We start from the raw sequence: 21,779 nt of genomic DNA, 5'->3' as shown, positions 1-21,779 counted from the left end.
TACTGTATTGTAAAAATATATTCCAAGGCACCAGAATAGAAGCTTTAGTTCCCAGGGGAAATTTAGTTCACCAGGGGAAATTTGTCTTCTCCCATGGTCTTAGGGGACCCCTGAGAAACGGTCATTTGATCCCCAAAGGGGTCCCAAACTCCATGTTGAGAACCACTGCTTTAGGAAATAATTTGGGTTCACCCCACTCCTCCACATTTTGAGAAGCAAAAATTTTAAAAAACAAAAAGGAGGGAGAGAAAGAAAAGCCTTTTGATTAATGAGAAAAAAATCCTGGCTGCTTTTTCTTGTGAATTATGTACCCATTTCTTGTGCTTCTTAAACATGCAGCATCTGTTTCTGGGGGTGGGTGGGGAGGAGAAATCCAGGAGAAGAAAGCTTTATGATTTTCTCTCATGTAGACAAACCTGGAATTGGATGCTGGAGTAAAGAATAGTTTCTGTTCCATGCACTGCATGAAGTAACATAATTGCAACCCTCTTCAAAATCATATGCAAGGGGTAAACTCCTTCAAGAACAACGACATGCAAAGCAAAGCTGCTGCTAGCCTCTCCTCTGGCTTCAATTGTTATGCTGCAGTTCGTTTTGGTCCAGGCTGCCTGTGAAGTTGGATGTATTTACTGTTTTGTATTTGGAAGCCATTCAAAGCTATGGGAGTTGGTGGCAATAATAATAATAATAATTAATAATAATGATGATGATGATAATCTCCATCTCCATCACAGGGCTGAAAGTTTATGTGATTAATTTCCATGCTTTTTCTACAGGATATTTTGAATACCTGAAGAGCGAAGAAAAGCTAAAGGGAACCACTGAGGCTTTTCATTCATTGTTCGTGCAAAAGCTTTTGTGGCTCTGCTGGGAAGGGAACATATGGCTCACACCATAGAAAACTATAATGCATGCCTAAATATAAGGCAACAGAAGGAATCAAAGGAAAACTGTTATGAATGTCTATGAATGAATTGAAAACTTCGACGACGTGGAAGGAAACTTTTGACTTCCGTTGTCTTTTTTAAAAAAAATCATTTTCCTGGATGGGTGTCAACAGACTCAAACTTAACCCTGATAAGACGGAGTGGCTGTGGGTTTTGCCTCCCAAGGACAATTCCATCTGTCTGTCCATTACCCTGGGGCGGGGGGATATTGACCCCCTCAGAGAGGGTCCGCAACTTGGGCATCCTCCTCGATCCACAGCTAACATTAGAGAAAAATCTTTCAGCTGTGGCGAGGGGAGTGTTTGCCCAGGTTTGCCTGGTGCACCAGTTGCGGCCCTATTTGGACCGGGAGTCACTGCTCACAGTCACTCATGCCCTCATCACCTCAAGGTTCAACTACTGTAACGCTCTCTACATGGGGCTACCTTTGAAAAGTGTTCGGAAACTTCAGATCGTGCAGAATGCAGCTGCAAGAGCTATCATAGGCTTTCCCAAAAATGCCCATGTAATACCAACACTCCGCAGTCTGCATTGGTTGCCGATCAATTTCCAGTCACAATTCAAAGTGTTGGTTATGACCTATAAAGCCCGTCATGGCATCGGACCAGAATATCTCCGGGACCGCCTTCTGCCGCACGAATCCCAGCGACCAGTTAGGTCCCACAGAGTTGGCCTTCTCCGGGTCCCGTCGACGAAACAATGTCTTTTGGCGGGACGCAGGAGAAGAGCCTTCTCTGTGGCGGCCCCGACCCTCTGGAACCAGCTCCCCCCAGATATCAGAGTTGCCCCCACCCTCCTTGCCTTTCGCAAGCTCCTTAAAACCCACCTCTGTCGTCAGGCATGGGGGAATTGAAATTTTTTCCCTTCCCCCTAGGCTTATAGAATTTATACATGGTATGCTTGTATGTATGATTGGTCTCTTAAATTGAGGTTTTTAGATTATTCTTTAATATTAGATTTGTTACATTGTTTTCTTTATTGTTGTTAGCCGCACCGAGTCTTCGGAGAGGGGCGGCATACAAATCTAATAAATAATAATAATAATAATAACCTGTGGCATCACCCATTCCTCTTCTGGGATTCTGGTGGGCATGTGCACGCGACAATCAGCTGGTGTGTGTGTGTGGCAGTGCCGAAAACCAGAAGAGCTGTTTTTCAGTTTTCTGGTGTGATCATGCACTCTGAGCAGCTGATCAGCGCATGCACAGCGGTAACGGGAAGACTTGTTGGCTGGCGCACATGTGTTCATTTTCAGCACACACATGGCACTTTGGCCAGCTCCTCTTCCTGGTTGTGGCCCAAATGAGCACGTGTGCGTCCACGAAGCATGTGCACCCGCCAGAAGTGCTCCCTTTTGACACTCAGTGCTGCCCACCTCCATGCCCCCTTTTCAGCACTCAGTGCCAAGAAGATTCAACATCACTAGTGTAGCGATGGCTTAGAAAACAGGAGACTACAGGTAGTCCTTCACTTATAATCATTTGTGTAGTGACTGCTGGAAGTTACAACAGCACTGAAAAAAGTGGCTTATGATTGTTTTTCACACAATTTTTGCAGCATTCCCATGCTTACATGATCAAAACTCAGATGTTTGGCAACAGGCATGTATTTATGACAGTCGCACTGTTCTACGGTCATGTGATGAGATTTGTTGACTTCTTATCAGACTTCTGATAAGCAATGCCCAAGGGGGAAGCCGGATTTCCTTAATGACCACGACTGATTCTAAAACATTTAACAAAGAGCCGAGGTGGCACAGTGGGTAGAGTGCAGTACTGCAGGCCACTAAAGCTGACTGCTAAATTTGCAAGTCAGCGGTTCAAATCTCATCACCGGCTCAAGGTTGACTCAACCTTCCATCCTTCCGAGGTGGGTAAAATGAGGACCCGGATTGTGGGGGCAATACACTGGCTCTGTTAAAAAGGGCTATTGCTAATATGTTGTAAGCTGCCCTGAGTCTAAGGAGAAGAGCGGCATAAAAAAATTGAATAAATGAAATGAAAAAATAAACAACTATGGCACAACGCACTTAACATCTGCCTTCCTTAGTAAGTAAATGTTGAGGTCAACTTTTGCCCTGTATTGGTTACACGGTTCCCTTAAGAATGAAAATCATTTGCGTGACTTTAGACCAGACACTGAAATTATAGGTAGTGCTCAATTTACAACAGTTCATTTATTGACTGTTCAAATTTACAATGACACTCAAAAAAGTGACTTATGACCATTTTTCACACTTACAACTGTTGTAGAATCTCCATGGTAACATGATCAAAATTCAACTGCTTGGCAACTGGTTCATATTTAAAATGGCTGCAATGTCCTGGGATCATATGATCAATTTCCGCTACCTTCTAACAGACAAAGTCAATAGGGAATCCCAATTCACTTAACAAATGCAATGATCCACTTAACAACTGTGGCAACAAATGTCAGAAAATGAGGCAAAACTCTCTTAACAAATGTTTCACTTAGCAACATAAATTTTTTGATCACTTATGGTCATAACTTTAACTTGAGGACTACCTGTACACTTTGCTAGCAACCAACAAATGTTTTTTTAAAAATCCAGAAAAATGTTTATCCCCCATTTCTATTTTTGACCCTTAGATTATATCTATAGTGGCACCTTAAGGTGACAGTAAGATCTATTTCAGCACATTTACCAATACATAACATTAACTAACTAATTTTGCATTCATTTATCTCAGCGGTTCTCAAGCTTTTTGACAGCAGTGATCTGTTTTGTGGAAAACAATTTATTTGTTTGTTTGTTTGATTGATTGATTGATTTTTATGCCGCCCTTCTCCTTAGACTCAGGGCGGCTTACAACATGTTAGCAATAGCACTTTTTAAAAACAGAGCCAGCCTATTGCCCCCACAATCCGTGTCCTCATTTTACCCACCTCGGAAGGATGGAAGGCTGAGTCAACCTTGAGCCGGTGATGAGATCTGAACCGCTGACCTGCAGATCTACAGTCAGCTTCAGTGGCCTGCAGTACAGCACTCTACCTGCTGCGCCACCCCAGCTCTGTTTTTCCCTGGACTGGGAAGTCCAGGAGGGGGGGGGGACAGAGTAGTTCACAGCTTAGATAACTTGTGTGTGCAGTTTTGCACACACCCCGTACTCATACCTCTATTTATCTGGCTCGGTTCCTAATAGGCCATGGGCTCGTAGCGGTCCATGGCCAAGGGTTGGAGATTTACAGTATTTAGTTTAATCAATTGCCACCATCCAGCTCTTTCCCTTATGAATTTGAGTTATTTAGTATTGTTTTCACACCAAATACCAGGTGTGATGCTTGGATGATAGCCAGACGTATAAATAATCTGTCTTAATAATTTTCACCTTGCTCTCCTTGCAACCAAAATCTGCTCTGGAAGGTTGGGAGTTCCTTCAGAACAGGTCTGGGGATGTGAGGCAGGAAAGATAAATCCCATCGGGCAAGCAAAAATCCACTTGCATGATGCTAAATAAATGCTTAATTTCCTAAGAGAGTGCTGTTTGCATTCTAGACAATTATGACCTAATTGTGCTGAACCATCTAGAGATAAGAAGCAACAATTCAGCTTGATTAAACTTGACTCTTTTCCAAGTCCCACATACAAAGCAATGGCAAAAACAGTTTTTAGAATAAAATATGGTATCTAGTTGAATGAACTGCTATTATCCTATTGCAGAAGAGTCCCGCAAATAGCTCCCCGATTTTTCTGAACACAACCTAGCCTTACTATTTATTAAATATATACCTATCAAGGCAAATGTTGGGGTCACCTCTTAAATACACTTTGAGTACTTGAGAGTGTCAATCAGCTCTTGTAACAGGAAGTCTCTTATCCAGAGGCGGGATTCAATTTTTGTTTACCACCGATTCTGTGGGCGTGGCTTGGTAGGCGTGGCAGGGGAAGGATATTGCAAAATCTCCAATCCCACTCCACTGCAGAGGAAGGTTACAACAAAATCCCCATTTCCTCCCGATCAGCTGGGACTTGGGAAGCAGAGAATAAATGGGGGTGGGGGCAGTCAGAAGTGGTATTTCCCTGTTCTATGAAACTATTCAAAATTTCCGCTACCGGTTCTCCAGAACTGGTCAGAACCTGCTGAATCCAACCTCTGCTCTTATCCAATAGCTGAAAGACAACAGCAGATTGCAACATCCCAGCTAAAAAGAACATTATCTTTCAAAAAAAGAAGTCTTTCTACAAAACTTCAGTTACTAATCAGAGAGAACCCCAGATATAAAAATCAGAGTATAAAATCCTTTTTGTAGCTCTCCATTAACAACCACTGTAAGTATACATAATAATTAAAGCTTAGTCAGGTTGAAAATGTCCTCATGGCTATGTTGGGATTTATGTAGCATTTGTACAAAGTGTCTGAATGGTTCCAAATTGTACAACGTTGCATACTCTGAATAAACCGTACAACATTCCAGTTCTGCAGGAAAAGGGAGTTCAAAGAAAATCAAGCAGAGATTTATTCTGCCTTTCTCACCAAAGCAGCTAACTTTTTTGCAAGGATCCCTCAACCTTCAGGCCTTTTCTTTAATGAAGGAATAAGTATTTATAGTCAAAGCCATGTACTTTCATTTATCGTATCACGCAATATACCTGTATCACAAATTTTTTATTCTGTAAAGAGCTTTTCGCCTTTTTAAAAAAAGTATGCTCTCTACAATACAGTGATCCCCCGGTTATTGCGTTCCCGACCATTGCGAACAGGCTAATTTGCGATTTTTGAACCCGGAAGTCAAAACACCATCTGCGCATGCGTGCCCTTTTTTTCTATGGGCACGCATGCGTAGATGGCGCCGGGCAGATCAGCTGCTGGGCGGCTTCCCTAGGTCTTCCCCCTCTTGGCGGGCATCAGCGAGGAGTTTCCCCACCGCCCACGCAAACTCCTCGCTGCTGCCGCTTCGCTTGGGCCGCTTCCCAGCTGAGTACTCAGCTGGGAAGCGACCCGAGTGAACGGCTTGTCCGCAGCCTGCCTGCCCGCGCGCCCGCAGCCCGCGCGCCCTTCTCCCGCCCACGCCGTTCGCTCGGGCCGCTTCCCAGCTGAGTACTCAGCTGGGAAGCGGCCCGAGCGAACGGCTTGTCCGCAGCCTGCCCACGCCGTTCGCTCCCCCTCTTGCTGGCGGGAGGGCGAGAAGCCCTCCCCAGCACCCGCTCGCCCGCCCTTCGCCGCTCGCCCGCCCTTCGCCCGGCCACCCGCCGTTCGCTCGCTGCTCACCCGGGTTCGGGGGGGTGCTGGCAAGCCGCCCATGCCGGCGGCGACGTTTTAAAACAGCCGCGCGGCTTTCCAATGAGTCCCGAAGACAAACACGGAAGTTTGACGTTTGTCTTCGGGACTCATTGGAAAACCCCCAAACCCGGGTTCGGGGTCCGGGGGGGGTGCTGGCAAGCCGCCCATGCCGGCGGCGACGTTTCAAAACAGGAACCCCAATCTTCGGCTCCTCGCTAGCGCTGCGGGAGTAAAAACACCATCTGCGCATGCGCAGATGGTGTTTTTACTTCCGCAGCGCTACTTCGCGAAAACCCGATCATTGCTTGGGGTCCTGGAACGGAACCCTCGCAATGATCGGGGGATCACTGTATTCTTAAATCAAGTTGTAGAAAACCAAGTTGTATTTTGTCCCAGAGTAATGCGAACATCTACAAACCATGCAAAGGCAGCTATTGTACACCAAACCCTTTCCAACCTGGTCTCTTTGAAAAGGCAGGACCTAGAATCTTTAGGCACCATGGGAGTTGACTGAAGCTTCAGGAAGATGCAGTTTCACCATCTTCGAAGAAAGTCAGGTAGAAAAAAAAGATACAGCCCATTCTCCCCTCTAAACACTGTATTTATCTGGAATCAATGGGTAGGATCTGACCAAGCAGAGCCCGTAAGCAGGACTGAACACATCACCAGTTTGAAGTCATTATATTCCCACAAGAAACTAAGTCCAGTGCTGGCCCCATCCCTGTGAATTTTGCTGACCCTTATCTTCATACAAATCTAATAAATTATTATTATTATTATTATTATTATTATTATTATTATTATTAAAGCCAATTTGGCTAGACCATTAATAGATCAGATTGTTACGTATTGGTAGCATGGGATAAACTTTTAGCACTTTGAATTCTACTCCTGCTGTTCCTGGTTTCTTGAGCCTCGCTAGACATTAGATCAAGGCTCTCTGTATTATTATTATTTTTAATTTTCAAGTGTGTGTTATGAACATTCTAAAAAATGGCCCCCAAGGACAAGGAGCACATTTACCGGTAGGCAAACTGGGTGAAATTATAACACTTCCTCTCAGGGCATCTGTTTTTTCTGAGTACACAGCACACTTCAAAGCAAAATAGTCTCTCTCTCTCCCTCTCTCTCTCCTCTCTCTCTCCTCTCTCTGTCTCTCTCTCCCCCCCCCCCTCTCTCTGATGGAAAATGCAAAATCTGCACATCGTTTTTCCATGAATGACTTTGAAATATACATTATTCACACAAGCTTCAGTGGTGTTTGAGAATGTTGTCAAATTATGGTTTTAAAATAATTCCAATACTTAGAACCACTTACTTCAAGCACATGAATGTTCATTTAAGATATTTTCATAAAAGTTTTTGGTGTACAGTGATCCCTCATTTTTCACGGGGGATGCGTTCCAAGACCACCCATGAAAAATGAATTTCCAGGAAGTACAGGAAATATATTTTTAATGTATTTAACAAGAATTTGGACTTTTAAAACTTACCCTTTGCATTAAACAGTTGTTCTATAATGTTTCTCAGCTGAAACTACGTGTGATATCCTACCAGTTTCTTTAATAGAGTACAGTAGTACTGTAGAAGAATTTTATGAATTTTTAATGGATTTAAAATTTTCAATGAATTTAATGGATTTAAGCCCCCTTTGAAAACCCGTGAAGTAGCGAATCCGCAAAAGATGAAGTGCGAAGTAGCGAGGGATTACTGTATATTGAATATACTTTTCTTTCAAAAGTTCCAAATCTACCCTGCTTTCCCCCCCAAATAAGACATCCTCTGATAATAAGTCCAATCGGGTTTTTGAGTGCATGGCAATAAGGCCAAACACTTATTTCAGGGCTCAAAAAAAATATAAGACAAGGTCTTATTTTTGGGAAAACACGGTAGAAAAAAATTCAGTTTCTCTTTTCAATCCCCCTGCCTGTAAATATATTTCACACTTCCTCTCTAAATGTTTGCCGGATAATGATTCAATAACATCTCAGATGTCAGAACATGCTTCTTAATATTTTTGCTGCACCTCCATACTTTCTCTTAAGACCTGAGAATACATGTTTTTCTATTTAACTGGAACAGGGGGAAGTTAATATTTTGAAAATCTAGGGGCACCCTCCAGTGTTCAAATATAGAAACTGCAGCTTTGTAGCATTTTCAGATACCATACGTCACCTCAAAGTTTTCATCTTGGCATAAAACCTCTTTTGTCCAGACTAACTTTTTATCTAAATGGCCTATTTCCAAAAGTATGGATCTTTATCATGGCATCTATCATAATCCATGCAATATTTGTATCGATAATTACCCTCCTGAAGCTACCCATAAACTCATGGTATCTACAGTATTTTGTGGCTAAGAGGATCCAACAATTAGGCAACCTGGTGCCCTGAAAATATTTTGGATTGATATCAGACTCAGCTTAGATGACCAATGATGAGGGACTGTAGACGTTGCAGCATTATCTGGTTATTTCTCAGACATTTCCACTAATCCTGCTTTATTAAACAAACTGCTTTGTTAAGCCAAGAATTATCCATCCCCGTCTGTCTGCCTAAACTGACCGAAGTAGAAAGGTCTCAACAGTATTGGTTAGAAATTTTCTAGGAGGACCATGCTTGGCAGAAATGGACTAACTAAATTCATTATTATCTCTTCGGGCTTCTTTTGCTTTTGGAAACTACCCAACTTTTCCTAAGTTGGAAATGGATCCTAATAACAATGCTGTTTGTATTGCATCTCCCATATATTATAACTGTGATATTCTCAACAGGGTCATCATATCTATTCCCAAGGATTTTTGGACAAATGCCAATATTTTTAACATGCAGTGCAATGAGTAGTGGGATTCCAAAAATTTTATTAGTGAGTGTGGCAGGGGAAGGATACTGTAAAATGTAGCCGCCCCGAGTCTTCGGAGAAGGGCAGCATAGAAATCCAGTATATTAAAAAATTAATGAAATTTACATTCCCTCCCCACTCCAGGGGAAGGTTACTACAAAATCCCCATTTCTTTCCGATCAGCTGGGACTTGGGAGGCAGAGAATAGATGAGGACGGGGCCAGTCAGAAGTGGTATTTACCAGTTAGAAACATAGAAGACTGACGGCAGAAAAAGACCTCATGGTCCATCTAGTCTGCCCTTATACTATTTTTTGTATTTTATCTTAGGATGGATCTATGTTTATCCCATGCATGTTTAAATTCAGTTACTGTGAATTTACCAACCATGTCTGCTGGAAGTTTGTTCCAAGGATCTACTACTCTTTCAGTAAAATAATATTTTCTCATGTTGCTTTTGATCTTTCCCCCAACTAACTTCAGATTGTGTCCCCTTGTTCTTGTGTTCACTTTCCTATTAAAAACACTTCCCTCCTGAGCCTTATTTAACCCTTTAACATATTTAAATGTTTCGATCATGTCCCCCCTTTTCCTTCCGTCCTCCAGACTATACAGATTGAGTTCATTAAGTCTTTCCTGATACGTTTTATGCTTAAGACCTTCCACCATTCTTGTAGCCCGTCTTTGGACCCGTTCAATTTTGTCAATATCTTTTTGTAGGTGAGGTCTCCAGAACTGAACACATTATTCCAAATGTGGTCTCACCAGTGCTCTATATATCTCCCTCTTCCTGCTTGTTATACCTCTAGCTATGCAGCCAAGCATCCTACTTGCTTTCCCTACTGCCCGACCACACTGCTCACCCATTTTGAGACTGTCAGAAATCACTACCCCTAAATCCTTCTCTTCTGAAGTTTTTGCTAACACAGAACTGCCAATACAATACTCAGATTGAGGATTCCTTTTCCCCAAGTGCAGTTCTTCCAACTATTCAAAATTTTCACTACCAGTTCTCCAGAACAGGTCAGAAACTGCTGAATCCCATCTCGGAGCGCAATTCTTTCTGTTTTTCTATTGCTACTTCTTGAGCAAGCCATATACTGTATTTAGAACATTCATCATCTTACCAGCTCTCAGCTACACCTTTAAATTATTTATTGCCCTACAATAAAAATTCGAGCTCATTCCATTTAATTCCCATAATCCAAACTTGAGTATGTAGATACAGTAATTAAGGAAGTGAACTTCATGAATTAATGTTTTTTCCTGATTCTCTGAACAATTTAATAAATTCTAGTACTGTATACTTATTTTCATTTGCCTCTATAATACATACATTCTTATTTATAATTTCCTTCCCTAATCCCAAGATTCAATGTAAGGTCCTTCTGACCAAGTTTCAAATGATTTGGCCAAGTACAGCAGAGACCCAATCTAAAAAACATTGGGTTTCAATAAAGGAATTATTGCTCTAACACAGTGTTTTTCAAATTTGGCAGCCTTAAAAAGTGTGGACTTCCACCTCCCAGAATTCTGGAAATTGAAGTCTAGCCATCTTAAAGTTGCCAAGTTTGAAAAATACTATTCTAACTAATCATTTGCAAAATTCTTCTTTCTCTCTCTATCATCTTTATTTAATTGAAGAATGTATGAAAATACTTAGCAAGCTCCTAAATATTTCAGTTATCTTCACAGATCTTCACATCCCAAGATGTGATTATAATGTGGTTATACAGTGACCCCTCGATTAGTGCGGGGGTTACGTTCCAAGACCTCCCGCACTAATCGATTTTCCGCGGTATAGTGGTGCGGAAGTAAAAAACACCATCTGCGCATGCGTGCCCTTTTTCCATGGCCGCGCATGCGCAGATGGTGGACCCGGGGAGCGACGAAAGTGTGGAGGCTGGCAATGGTTGTTTTTAATGTCGGCCACCCACCCAGTGCCTCCAGCCTCCTCGCCGCTACCCCCCGTCCGCCCGATTCGCCCCTCTCACCGGCTTTCTTGGGGCACGAGTCCTCTTGCAGCAGCGCTGGCGGCAACAGCTTCTCAGCGTTTAGAATGCCCGCCTCCTTCCCTCCTTCCCTCCCTCCTTCCCTCCCTCCTTCCCTCCCTCCTTCCCTCCCTCCTTCCCTCCCTCCCTCCTTCCCTCCCTCCCTCCTTCCCTCCCTCCTTCCTTCCCTCCCTCCCTCCCTCCTTCCTTTCTTAAAAAGCACTTAAACAATGGCAGAATAAAAAACCCCAGCCCTCACCTGTGTTTGAATTTCATTCACTCAGTCATTCATTCATTCTTCTGTATGCCACTCAGTCCCAACACTTTTAACCCACAAATTACCATTTCCCATCCCCTTAATTACTGTACTGTACTGTACCTCTACCTGTACCTGTACTGTACACATTGAATAAGACACTTAGTCATCTTGATAGTTAGAAATGATAACAATATTTATTTACAAAGCTTTTTTTTGCGATTGCAAAGCTGATTGGCCGAGATTTTGGCCAATCAGCAATGGCCGACGTCAGTTTGGTGATGACGTATGACGTCATCGGGCGGGAAAAAACGTGGTGTAGAAAAAAAACGCGGACTATTTTTAAATGTATTATTTTTTTAAAAACCGTGGTATAGCGTTTCGCACTAATCGAGACCGCACTAATCGAGGGATCACTGTATATCACTTGTTCCGATATAAAAGAACAGGAAGGGATACATGTTAACGGGCTTAGTAAGTCATAGAAACTTTCTCTCTTTCTTGGCTTTGCTTCTAACTGTACTTCATGAGCCAGTAAATCCAGATTGCACATAGTAAGGAGTCATCAGCCACCTAACTGTCTTCTTTGCCTTCTTGTAGCAATAGCAATTGCATTGCCCTGCTGCGCAGCTGTCCAATCTCTCATCTTCTGTCTAACCCAGTCTATTGTTTCTTCCTTGCAAACTCAGAAATTTGAGGCCCTTCTCTGAGAGCTTATTACCAAATTCCAACAGTGTAGAACAGTGTTTTTCAACCAGTGTGCCGCGGCACACTAGTGTGCCGTGAGACATGGTCAGGTGTGCCATGGGGAAATTAAACTACGGCCCTCAGAGGTCATTTATCCGGCCCACCGCCAGCCGCCTCCATCCGAACATAAACATTCCCCTCACAATCCTTCCAGCCATCAGCGACAGGAAGAGTGGAGGATCAGGGAACGCTCACTGACCAATCACCTTCTAGGATTCATCCCGACCACTAGCGATGAACCAATAGCAGGCCACCTCTCATCCACACCCAGGAAGGTCCCTGCTCAGGCTGCCACGCACTTGTCATTGTGTGGCCGTGGCGAGTATTTGAAGCTGCTACTCCTCCCCATGGTCCCGATTTCTAATCGTGGTTTAAAGCTAAAGTTTGCTGATCTTCCTTTGGACAGTTTTTGGTTATCTGTCGCCAAGGAGTTCCCCATTCTGGCCAACACAGATTGCTCCCGTTTTCAACCACATATCTATGTGAGCTGAGCTTCTCAAGCTTGACTGCGATAAAAATTAAAAACAGACAGAGACTGAGAACTGTTGAGGAAGAGCTTTGTGTGTGTCTTTCTACCATTCCTGCCCTTTTGTGTTCATCGAAACAGGCCCAGGTTTCACACTGAGTATAAATACATTTAGAAACTATATTATTAACTATACGTATAATACGTACTGTGTTAGAATGTCATTTTGTGTCATTTTGGTTAGTGGTGCGCCCCAGGATTTTGTAAATGTAAAAAATGTGCCGCAGCTCAAAATCACTGGTGTAGATCATCTTCTATATACCTCTTGTTTTTCTCGTTTTTGTTTGTTGGGCTTGCAGCTTTATTTGACTCTTATCCTTTTGGATCATTATGTTCTCTTTCAGTTCCTATTGTTAGGTTTCTTTTGTTTAAATGTAATAAATCTTCATCCTGCTTTATAATCTGAAGCATGGTTTCCCACGATTTTATTTTCCAGCACAAGCCTGCATTTTCTTGTTTTGAGACAAAAACACAAACCTGCCACAAGTATTTGGGGTCATGACCGCATAATCATATCCGTTCTTTTTCACTTCTGTTTCTTAAGCTAGACCAGGGGTAGGCAAAGTTGGCTCATCTATGACTTATGGACTTCAACTCCCAGAATTCCTGAGCCAATCATGCTAGCTCAGGAATTCTGGGAGTTGAAGTTCACAAGTCATAGAAGAGCCAACTTTGCCTACCCCTGAGCTAGACAAATGTTTTGAGATCTTCTTGTTACTTACCCAGATTCTTAGGTTAAGTTATGTACACAACATCAACTCAGAGGGAAAACTAGTTAGGGGCTTTGTACTTGAACCTCCCTGCTATAGCCAATGGCCATAACTTTACCACAATGAATAAAGACTATAATAGTTGTGATAACAATACTTGTACCTGTAGTACCTTACTTTATCACTGTTAATTTCAAGACTAATATAAATGAATCCTACGATGTTTCATTCTCTTTACTCTAAATGGGCAAAGATAATCCGTGATGAATATTATCATTGATCCAATGTAACATTTTACTTATACGGTTGAAATTTCAGGATAAAGGAATGATAAGGGCAGGATACCCAATCACAGTGCACTCTAAAAGTAAAATGTCCAATAATCAATAAATAATTTGGGGAGAGGTAGTTCTAACTTGGGGAACATTAAAACAGAATCTGTCTTCATTTAACTTCCTTTTTAAATCACCTCTCCCTTTTCCCAGTTTCAGGATGCAAGCTTCATAAAATTAAAAGCTAGAATGAAGCCTCAAAGAACACTCAGCAAAATCACAACATTGGATACGAAAGACAAATAAATTATCCTATAATCGAAAGAGTCCTAGCTTGACTTAATGGTACTCTGTTTAAAAAAATCATAGTTCTGATTCCCACATACTGTTTAAACTGGACTCCTAAAGAGCAATAAGGAATGGAAAATACAATAGTTACAGATTAGAGTCTATCATAATTAGCGAAAGTAGGACCCTGCAAAATAGGGCAATAGTACTGAAATATTCATATACCAAGCAATTAAGATACTTATATTTAATCTTGCACTTTTAAATGAGATTTCCTTCAGGCGGGCAAAATCTTACATTAATCTATGCAGAATGATAATTAGATTAACATTCATAATTGGAAACTGGCTGGTAATTTTCAACAGATGGGAAGGAAGAATGAAAGGACATTGTTATAGGAAGTGTGGGGCAGTGAAACTTCAAATACAGTACAAGAAAAGCTAAAAAAAACCCCACCTGGCTGGTTTTAAATAAGAATGGCTTTTTCCCCTCCAAAATAGTAAGTTATTTTAAAAAAAGACCATCTTTACCAATTCAAGTTATATAGCAATAGGAATAGCATTTAGACATATACAGTTTCACAGTGTTTTTACAGCCCTCTCCAACCGGTTTACAGATTCAGCACAATGCCCCCAACAATCTGGGTCCTCATGTTACCAACCTCAGAAGGATGGCAGGCTGAGTCAACTTTGAGCCGGTGGCGAGATTTGAACTGCTGAACTACAGCTGAAGTAGCCTGCAGTGCTGCACTTTAATCACTGCGCCCTCCCAGCTCTTGGTATATACCTGGCCTGAATTGATTAGAGCAACAGTAATTTTCTCCCCAGATGAATATGCTGCAATCTTTTATAATAATCCCACTAGAGGAATTATTAGAAAAACAATTTCCTAACAATTTTCCTAAAAATGATTAAGAAAAAAAAAATAAGAAAAAGAAATATAATACCACTAAAGCTATAATAATAGATAGATGCCAATGTTCCTGAGCAACATAACAAATACTTATGGTCAAAAATATTGCGCAATAAATAAGTTGGCAATAGCCAAAATGATGAACCGTATCAACCAGCTAACCAGAAAACAATCAAACAGGAAAGTTTATTGTTTATATTAAAGTTGGGTAGCAAAAGAGAATATGTATTTTCTTTCAAACACATCCCTCCCCAAATTGTATTTCGGAGTTTCTTCCAAAACTGCAGGTGGCTGCAGATCAGTATTCTAAACAGTATTATGACATATTTTGTTTATTCTGTTTCAGCCAAAATCTTCAGGCAAAGATAACCCAGCCGGTACATTTCACCCCTCTCTTCTTTTTATGGTTTGGGCAACATCACACCTGCTGATTTTGTTAATACCTCCTTTCCCTTTCTCCCTTTAGCTCTTCTTTAGCTACCAGCATCATTGGATTCAAGAATAGCATACTGAAACAGTCATCTAACTCCCATCTTCCCAGCACATTTTTCCTTAATTCTACTAAGTCATGTTGTGCACCTTTTGAATTAATTAATGTCCTTGTCCTGTTCCCTTTCTTTCCCAACTCCCCGAAAACACAAGTTTGTGAGAGTCTCAGTCTAGATCAGAGGTCCTCAAACTTGGCAACTTTAAGACTTGTGGACTTCAACTCCCAGAATTCTACAGCCAGTTTATGACAGTGTTCCAAATAACATCCGAGAAATAAGTCAGAGTCCAAACCTTGGCCTTTTTCCAAGTTCCAATGTATTGACAGAGCCATGTTGGTTATTGACTGTAGTCAACCCAATACTAACTTTTCCTACAGTTATCCACCCAGATTAAGGTTCATCCTTTGTCCCCACAGCCACCTGTTCATCACATGGACCACTCCAGTTCTCTCAACGTCCATGGAGCACCTCCCTTATGAAAACAGGTTTGCAACGCCTTGGTCTCTTCAACCTTGGAAGACGGCATTTAAGGGGTGACTTACTCTGCAGTGTATTGATTCATATAATACATATACATGCACACTTTTGCATGCAAATATTTTTAAAATGTGTCTACATATTGTTCTCTCTCTCTCTCTCTCTCTCTCTCTCTCTCTCACACACACACACACACACACACACACACATGCAAACACACACACGTAAACACACACACAATCCCATCCAATTGTCACAAATTATTGAGTGAAATATGATGAATAAGCAAACTTAACAGGATAAATCCTATAATGTCAAATCTGGTCATGAAACTAACAGTGGGGGGGAAATATACGGGAAACACATAAGGAGGAAAATTGAATGTGCCTTTTGCCTTAGTAATGAAACCAAGATGAACATGTTGCTGTTAAAAAGATGTAGTATGGATAGTTTCTTCTTAGAAATGATAAGCATGCATTCATTTCTAAAATGGTTTTTTTAATTAAAAAAAAAGCCAAAACACACAGCACACTAAACTAAATCCCAAGCAAAAGAGAAAAAAAGCAGTGAACAGATGGTGTTTCAATGGCACCCTCATGCAAACAAGGGTTTCTAAAATACATACCTAGAAAGGATCTCTTGGGAGCTGTTTTGATTTCTTCATCCTTACTATCTGCAGCTATATTAAAATGTTGAAGAGAAAGCAAAGACAAAACAAAGTAGTTTGACTCCTCATAGTAGCAAGCTCTGAAAGTGCTCTAAATTAGCTGAAAGATAGCTTGATAGCAGTCATCCTGCTAGAATGCTTTTCTAGCCAGTAGTCATTCATGGTATGCTCCCCAAGATTTAGAAAAACAAAAGAAACAATTAGAAAATATCAATGTGCAAGAACTGTAGCTTAAGCAAAGATTGAATGCATAGATCAGTCTCAAGAAATTATATTGGTTATCTATTTTACACTGCATATTTTTTTCACTAAGAGGACTGGGGGAGGATATAAGGAAAAGTTTAGCTTAGTTAAATCAAAGTAGCATGAAAGAGCTCATCGAAGACTGTTGATAAATGATGCTTTACAATCCAGCCAATAATTCAAGAGATAAATGTGTACAACAAGCTTATCGTAAATGTCAATAACTGAATTACAATATGAATAACAAATAAAATCTTATCCATTTATCCAAAATGGCACAAAGCTACAAAACCTGCAATTGTTTTCATTCTCTGTAGCCAACAAGATCTATTGTTTGATAAAAGCAGCTAAATTCTGTTCAAAACAATTCTCTCTAAATTTTGCAAATCTAGAAAATTGTTATAGGATGGATGTTGAAACAAAGTCAATAGCCTTTGATCACCACATATATGTATCTCCTACGCACATGTACACCAAGCTAAACATTCACATTTCCAAACTCATTATAAAAATAAAAAGCATGAATTCGAAACAAAAAGCCAACTATCAAAACAGGTTTGGGGCTATTCCACATCATTAATTCATAGAACTCAATGTTTTAAATCACAAAAGAACATGACAAAAAAGATACTAAAATTTTAAAAAGACATTTCAGAACAACCTTTGGTGCTGTGATGGCAAACCTATGGCACACTTGCCACAAGTACGGAGCCATATCGGTGGGCACGCGAGCTCAGGTCCGGCGCATGATCTTCTGGGCGTCGTGAAACAGGCTGTTTCCAGCCTCCGGGAGGGAGTGGGGAAGACCCTTTTGTCACCCTCTCCAGGCTTCTAGAAAGGTTCTGAAACCTGGAACAACCATCCCCATCCCCTGGGGGCCCTCCGGAGGCCAGAAATGACCCATTTCTCAACTTGAAATGGGACATTTCTGGCCTCCAGGGGGTGGAGAAGGCAGTTTTCATCCATTACAGTTTCTTAGAAAGACTCTAAAACCTGGGGAGAGCAAAAAACAGGAATGCCATCCTGTGCTCGGAGTGAGGGGAAGGTCACGTGTGCTTGCATGAAGGGGCGCATGGAATTATAGTTCTGCCAGGAGTGGGGTGTGTCCCCGCACTCCCTCGTCTTTTGGCACTCAAACCAAAAAAGGTTCACTATCACTGCTCTAGCGTATACTGCTCACAAGGGTAATCATAAGGAGGATATATTTAAGCAAATTGCTTTTCTTATGCAGGGCAGGTTTCATATAAAAACAGGCCACAAATGTAGGCCATATAAAGAGGCTCAGAGCTACAGATTGGTTTTACTCTCATAAAAGCAGGTGACTCAAGAAAAAGTCCAAGGGTCAATATTGACTCAAAAGCAAAGAGGAGACTACATTTTAGTCTCTGATTAAAAGGTTCTGGAAATTCAATAATTTGCAACAATTTAACAAATATTCCAACCAGTACAGAGCAGATAGATCCTCTGAGGCAGTGTTTCCCAACCTTGTCCACTTCAAGATATTTGGACTTCAACTCCCAGAATTCCCCAGCCAGCGAATGCTGGCTGGGGAATTCTGGGAGTTGAAGTCCAGATACCTTCAAGTGGCCAAGGTTGGGAAACACTGCTCTGAGGTATTCCCATTACATAATTTGTTTCATGTAACATATTTTTCTGTGCAACAGCCAATTTTGTCAGTGTTAGGCAATATGAAAACCACTAATTTCCACCCAGAATCAGCTGCATGCGTGAAGGAACTGGTTGTATAGACAGGGGTATCAAACTCAATTTGAGGGCCACATCAGGGTTATTTTTTTACCTTTGGAGGGGGCGTGGCCAGGTGGGCATCATTTCTGTCGGGGGCACCTGTGGTGGCCTGGGCAGGACTGGAAGGGATCCACATTTGCTAGCATCCTGCCAGAAAAAATTGAGCTCAGGAGGGTTGCATGTGGCCCTCACATACATTTTTGCTGACAAAGGCACAGCGGGCTGGTCCTTTGTTGTTTCCAGGGCAGCTCCGCGGGCCAGATCTAAGCACACCACAGGCTGGATCTGGCCCATAGGCCTTGAGTTTGACACCCCTAGTACAGACACTGAAGCCAAGCATTCAATCAGAAAGGGGGAAAATATGAACTTAAAGAGAATTAATAGGATGAATGCTCATACGGATTGCTGGATGGACAGATTGTAAGGAAGAAAATCTAGCAAGTCTGCTTTCTTTGCATTGCCATATCTCATTATCTCACATTAAGATGCGTGGACTTCCTCCAGTAGGAAATACTGCCGTATCGGAAGAGAAGGGAAAAATAAGCCTGCACAGGTCTGTAAATTATATATATATATATCTTTCATGGGATCATGACATCAGCTTTTTCTCTCACTTCTTTTATTGACCAACTTTCTTATTATCACAAAATGAAGAATGAACACATCCAAAACTGAAATATGAGAAAACTGTATAATGTTTTTGTACTGTAATGGAAATATATATGCATGTGACAGTCCTACCCTATTGCCACATTTTGTATTTGAAGGTCACACAAAACTTGATGGAAGTCATCTGAACCTCTAAGAGATAAGAGTGCTGACTAGCTTGTCCCACAATTCATCATTTAATATATCACAGTGTTATCAAAACCAGACATTCATGATAGATGGAAGAACAGAGTCATAAAACTATGGAATATTACGCTTCTGAGCAGAACAATGAGTACAAAAGGATATTTCAGGTGGACGCCACATGAGTTTAAAGCAATGAATGTGACACCAAGCAGCATATGAATATATAACAGCAACCAGGAATGATCGCTGTTTCTTCTATAATTTTGCAAAGGAGAACAAAAGAACCAACTTCTATAGTTCACTACTCCAATAAAAGGGGTCACTGGATGAGAATTGCTTTGATTAGGATTTGGAATATTCATTTACATGCAAATAAAAACAAACTTTAAAAAATAAATCACATTTCCTCAATTGAAATGCTCTTTAAATATTGAAACATCAAAACAGAGTTTTGCCAAAATACAATGGAGCCAAAGAAGAGAGAGGAGAGACAATGTTACACAGAATCAATATGCAATTATTTCAACCAACCTGAAAAGGAACGTCGTTTTATATTCAACTCATTGGCCACACGTACTTCAGTGCACAGTTTCAGCATCAATAACATTGTGGCTATCATTATAATGCTTTGCAATAATAAGGGTGACTCAAAATGTCTCCCAAACCTAAAAAAAGGAAAAGAGATATCAAGCGGTTGAACACTAAAAGAAAAAAAAAGACTTTAATAAAACAAAATTCCAGAATGGATATAAATTAATTTACTGATATTCAAATTCTTCCAAGAGCAGCAGATTCACCATTTTAATTCCAGGTAGGAGACCACAATATAAATCTATTAACTATTGGATAAAATTTTTACAAAGTCACATCAGATGCCAAATAAACTGCTCTGGATAATTACAGAAAAATATAACAAATAATGGATAACAAAATCAACAAATTAAGAGTAAGTTTTTTCTGAGTTTCCTAACCTTACAGAGTGAAAAGAAGATTGTAAAAACATTCTTAATTTTGAATATATTTTTTTTGCCAATCTATACAATCAGTCAGTTTTTCCCAGTAAAACCACCAGAGGGAGATTCATTCTCCTCTTAAGCCTTTACTGATCATTTATAAAATCATAAACCTGTAACAGCTCCACAAAACATTTTCATATATATTAAATTAATACTTAATATTCAGCCTTGTAATATTCATTTGTACTATGGCAGGTGTGACCAATTGGGCTTCCTTCAGCATCAATTCCAATGTAGTTGATTAACAAGGCATGTGCTCAGACAATCCAAAAATGAAACTATAATCAGTAATTAAGTCAATCAATACTTAAAAGAACATTGGAGGCTAACAGCACACAAAGCAATAAAAGACGCACTTGGTATTTAAGAAGTATGTTGGCAAGTTTGTTTATAAACATTAAAAAAGTAACTGTCTCTAGGTCATTCAAGTTTGGGGAGACAAACTGAGTTCCAAGAAGGGCAGTGGTGCATCCTGGCTTAATCCCATAGCAAAAAGAGAAAGTTTAACAAATGCAGCATTTTCACAAATATACATGCACAGGGAATAGAATAGAGAGAACAGGCAGAGAAAACAAGGTTTCTGGACAAAACAGAGAGAAAGAATTTGCTTGCCTTTGCATGACTTGGCTATTTGTACTATCCAATGTTTGGAATAAAAAGACAAAGGAGAGTTGCTGCTCTCCACTAGATAAAAACAAAAGGGAAACACAGGAAGTAAGCAAAAAAGGGGAGAAACTTGTTCTCTTCTAAAATGCTGGTTGATTGACAGCACTAGGAAGGGGGGATTTTAGTAAATCATCAATCTTTCATTAGCGCCCCCCCCCCCCCCCAAAAATATATATATATATATTTGTTTCCTGGACTGATGGGAAAGGGGGGGAAGGAGGAATATCATAATCTACACTGCTCAAAAAAGTAAAGGGAACACTTAAACAACAGAATGTAACTCCAAGTAAATCAAACTTCTGTGAAATCAAACTGTCCACTTAGGAAGCAACACTGATTGACAATCAATTTCACATGCTGTTGTGAATTTTCTCTTGCTATGCCATAAGTATATGAATGACCTTGCACACATGGATAATTATTCTCAGTCCCATGGATGGGTACCAATGTAATTTAATTCAAAATCCACAGGAGGGAAAACTACCCAGGTCAATTTCATTTGAACAAAGCATAAAAACTGATTTTAAAAAATGATACTGTATTATTTTCTTCTCTAAACTCCAATCAACTTCGTGTAATTTTATATCATAGAATCATATAGCTGGGTGGGATCCTGGAGGTCTTCTAAAATCCAAGTCCCTCTTTAGGGCAGCAATCTTTATACCATCCCATACAAATGGTTTTTTTCCAATTTTCTCTTGAAAACCTTCAATGATGGAACACCCATAACTCCAGCATGCAAACTGTTCCATTGATTAATGATTTCACTGTCAGGAAATTCCTCTGTTTTTTTAGGTTGGATCACCCTCTGACAAGCTTCCACCCATTGCTTCTATTCAGAGGTGCTATGGAAAATAAATTGATCCCCTTTTCTCTGTGATAGCTCTTCAAGCATTGGAAGACTTCTTTAAGTCACCTCTTTATTAGGCTAAACATACCTAGTTCCCTT

The 21,779-nt window shown here is 40.7% G+C and overlaps 1 protein-coding gene across 2 annotated transcripts in view; it reads right to left on the bottom strand.

The window, feature by feature from the left end:
* Positions 1-21,779, bottom strand: part of SLC66A2 (solute carrier family 66 member 2) — a 92,700-nt gene that overhangs the window by 55,160 nt on the left and 15,761 nt on the right. Inside the window, exons 3-4 of one of the 2 annotated variants that reach the window (XM_070747420.1) lie at positions 19,680-19,813; positions 16,323-16,376 (exon numbers count right to left, since the gene is read on the bottom strand). In XM_070747420.1, coding sequence (XP_070603521.1) covers positions 16,323-16,376; positions 19,680-19,813 — 188 coding nt within the window. The remainder of the gene's footprint in view (positions 1-16,322; positions 16,377-19,679; positions 19,814-21,779) is intronic. The other variant, XM_070747421.1, reaches the window with a different exon arrangement.

This window comes from Erythrolamprus reginae, chromosome 3 (genome assembly GCF_031021105.1).
Source record: "Erythrolamprus reginae isolate rEryReg1 chromosome 3, rEryReg1.hap1, whole genome shotgun sequence".
NCBI classification, from domain to species: domain Eukaryota; kingdom Metazoa; phylum Chordata; class Lepidosauria; order Squamata; family Dipsadidae; genus Erythrolamprus; species Erythrolamprus reginae.
This window is presented reverse-complemented; position numbering and strand designations above follow the sequence as displayed.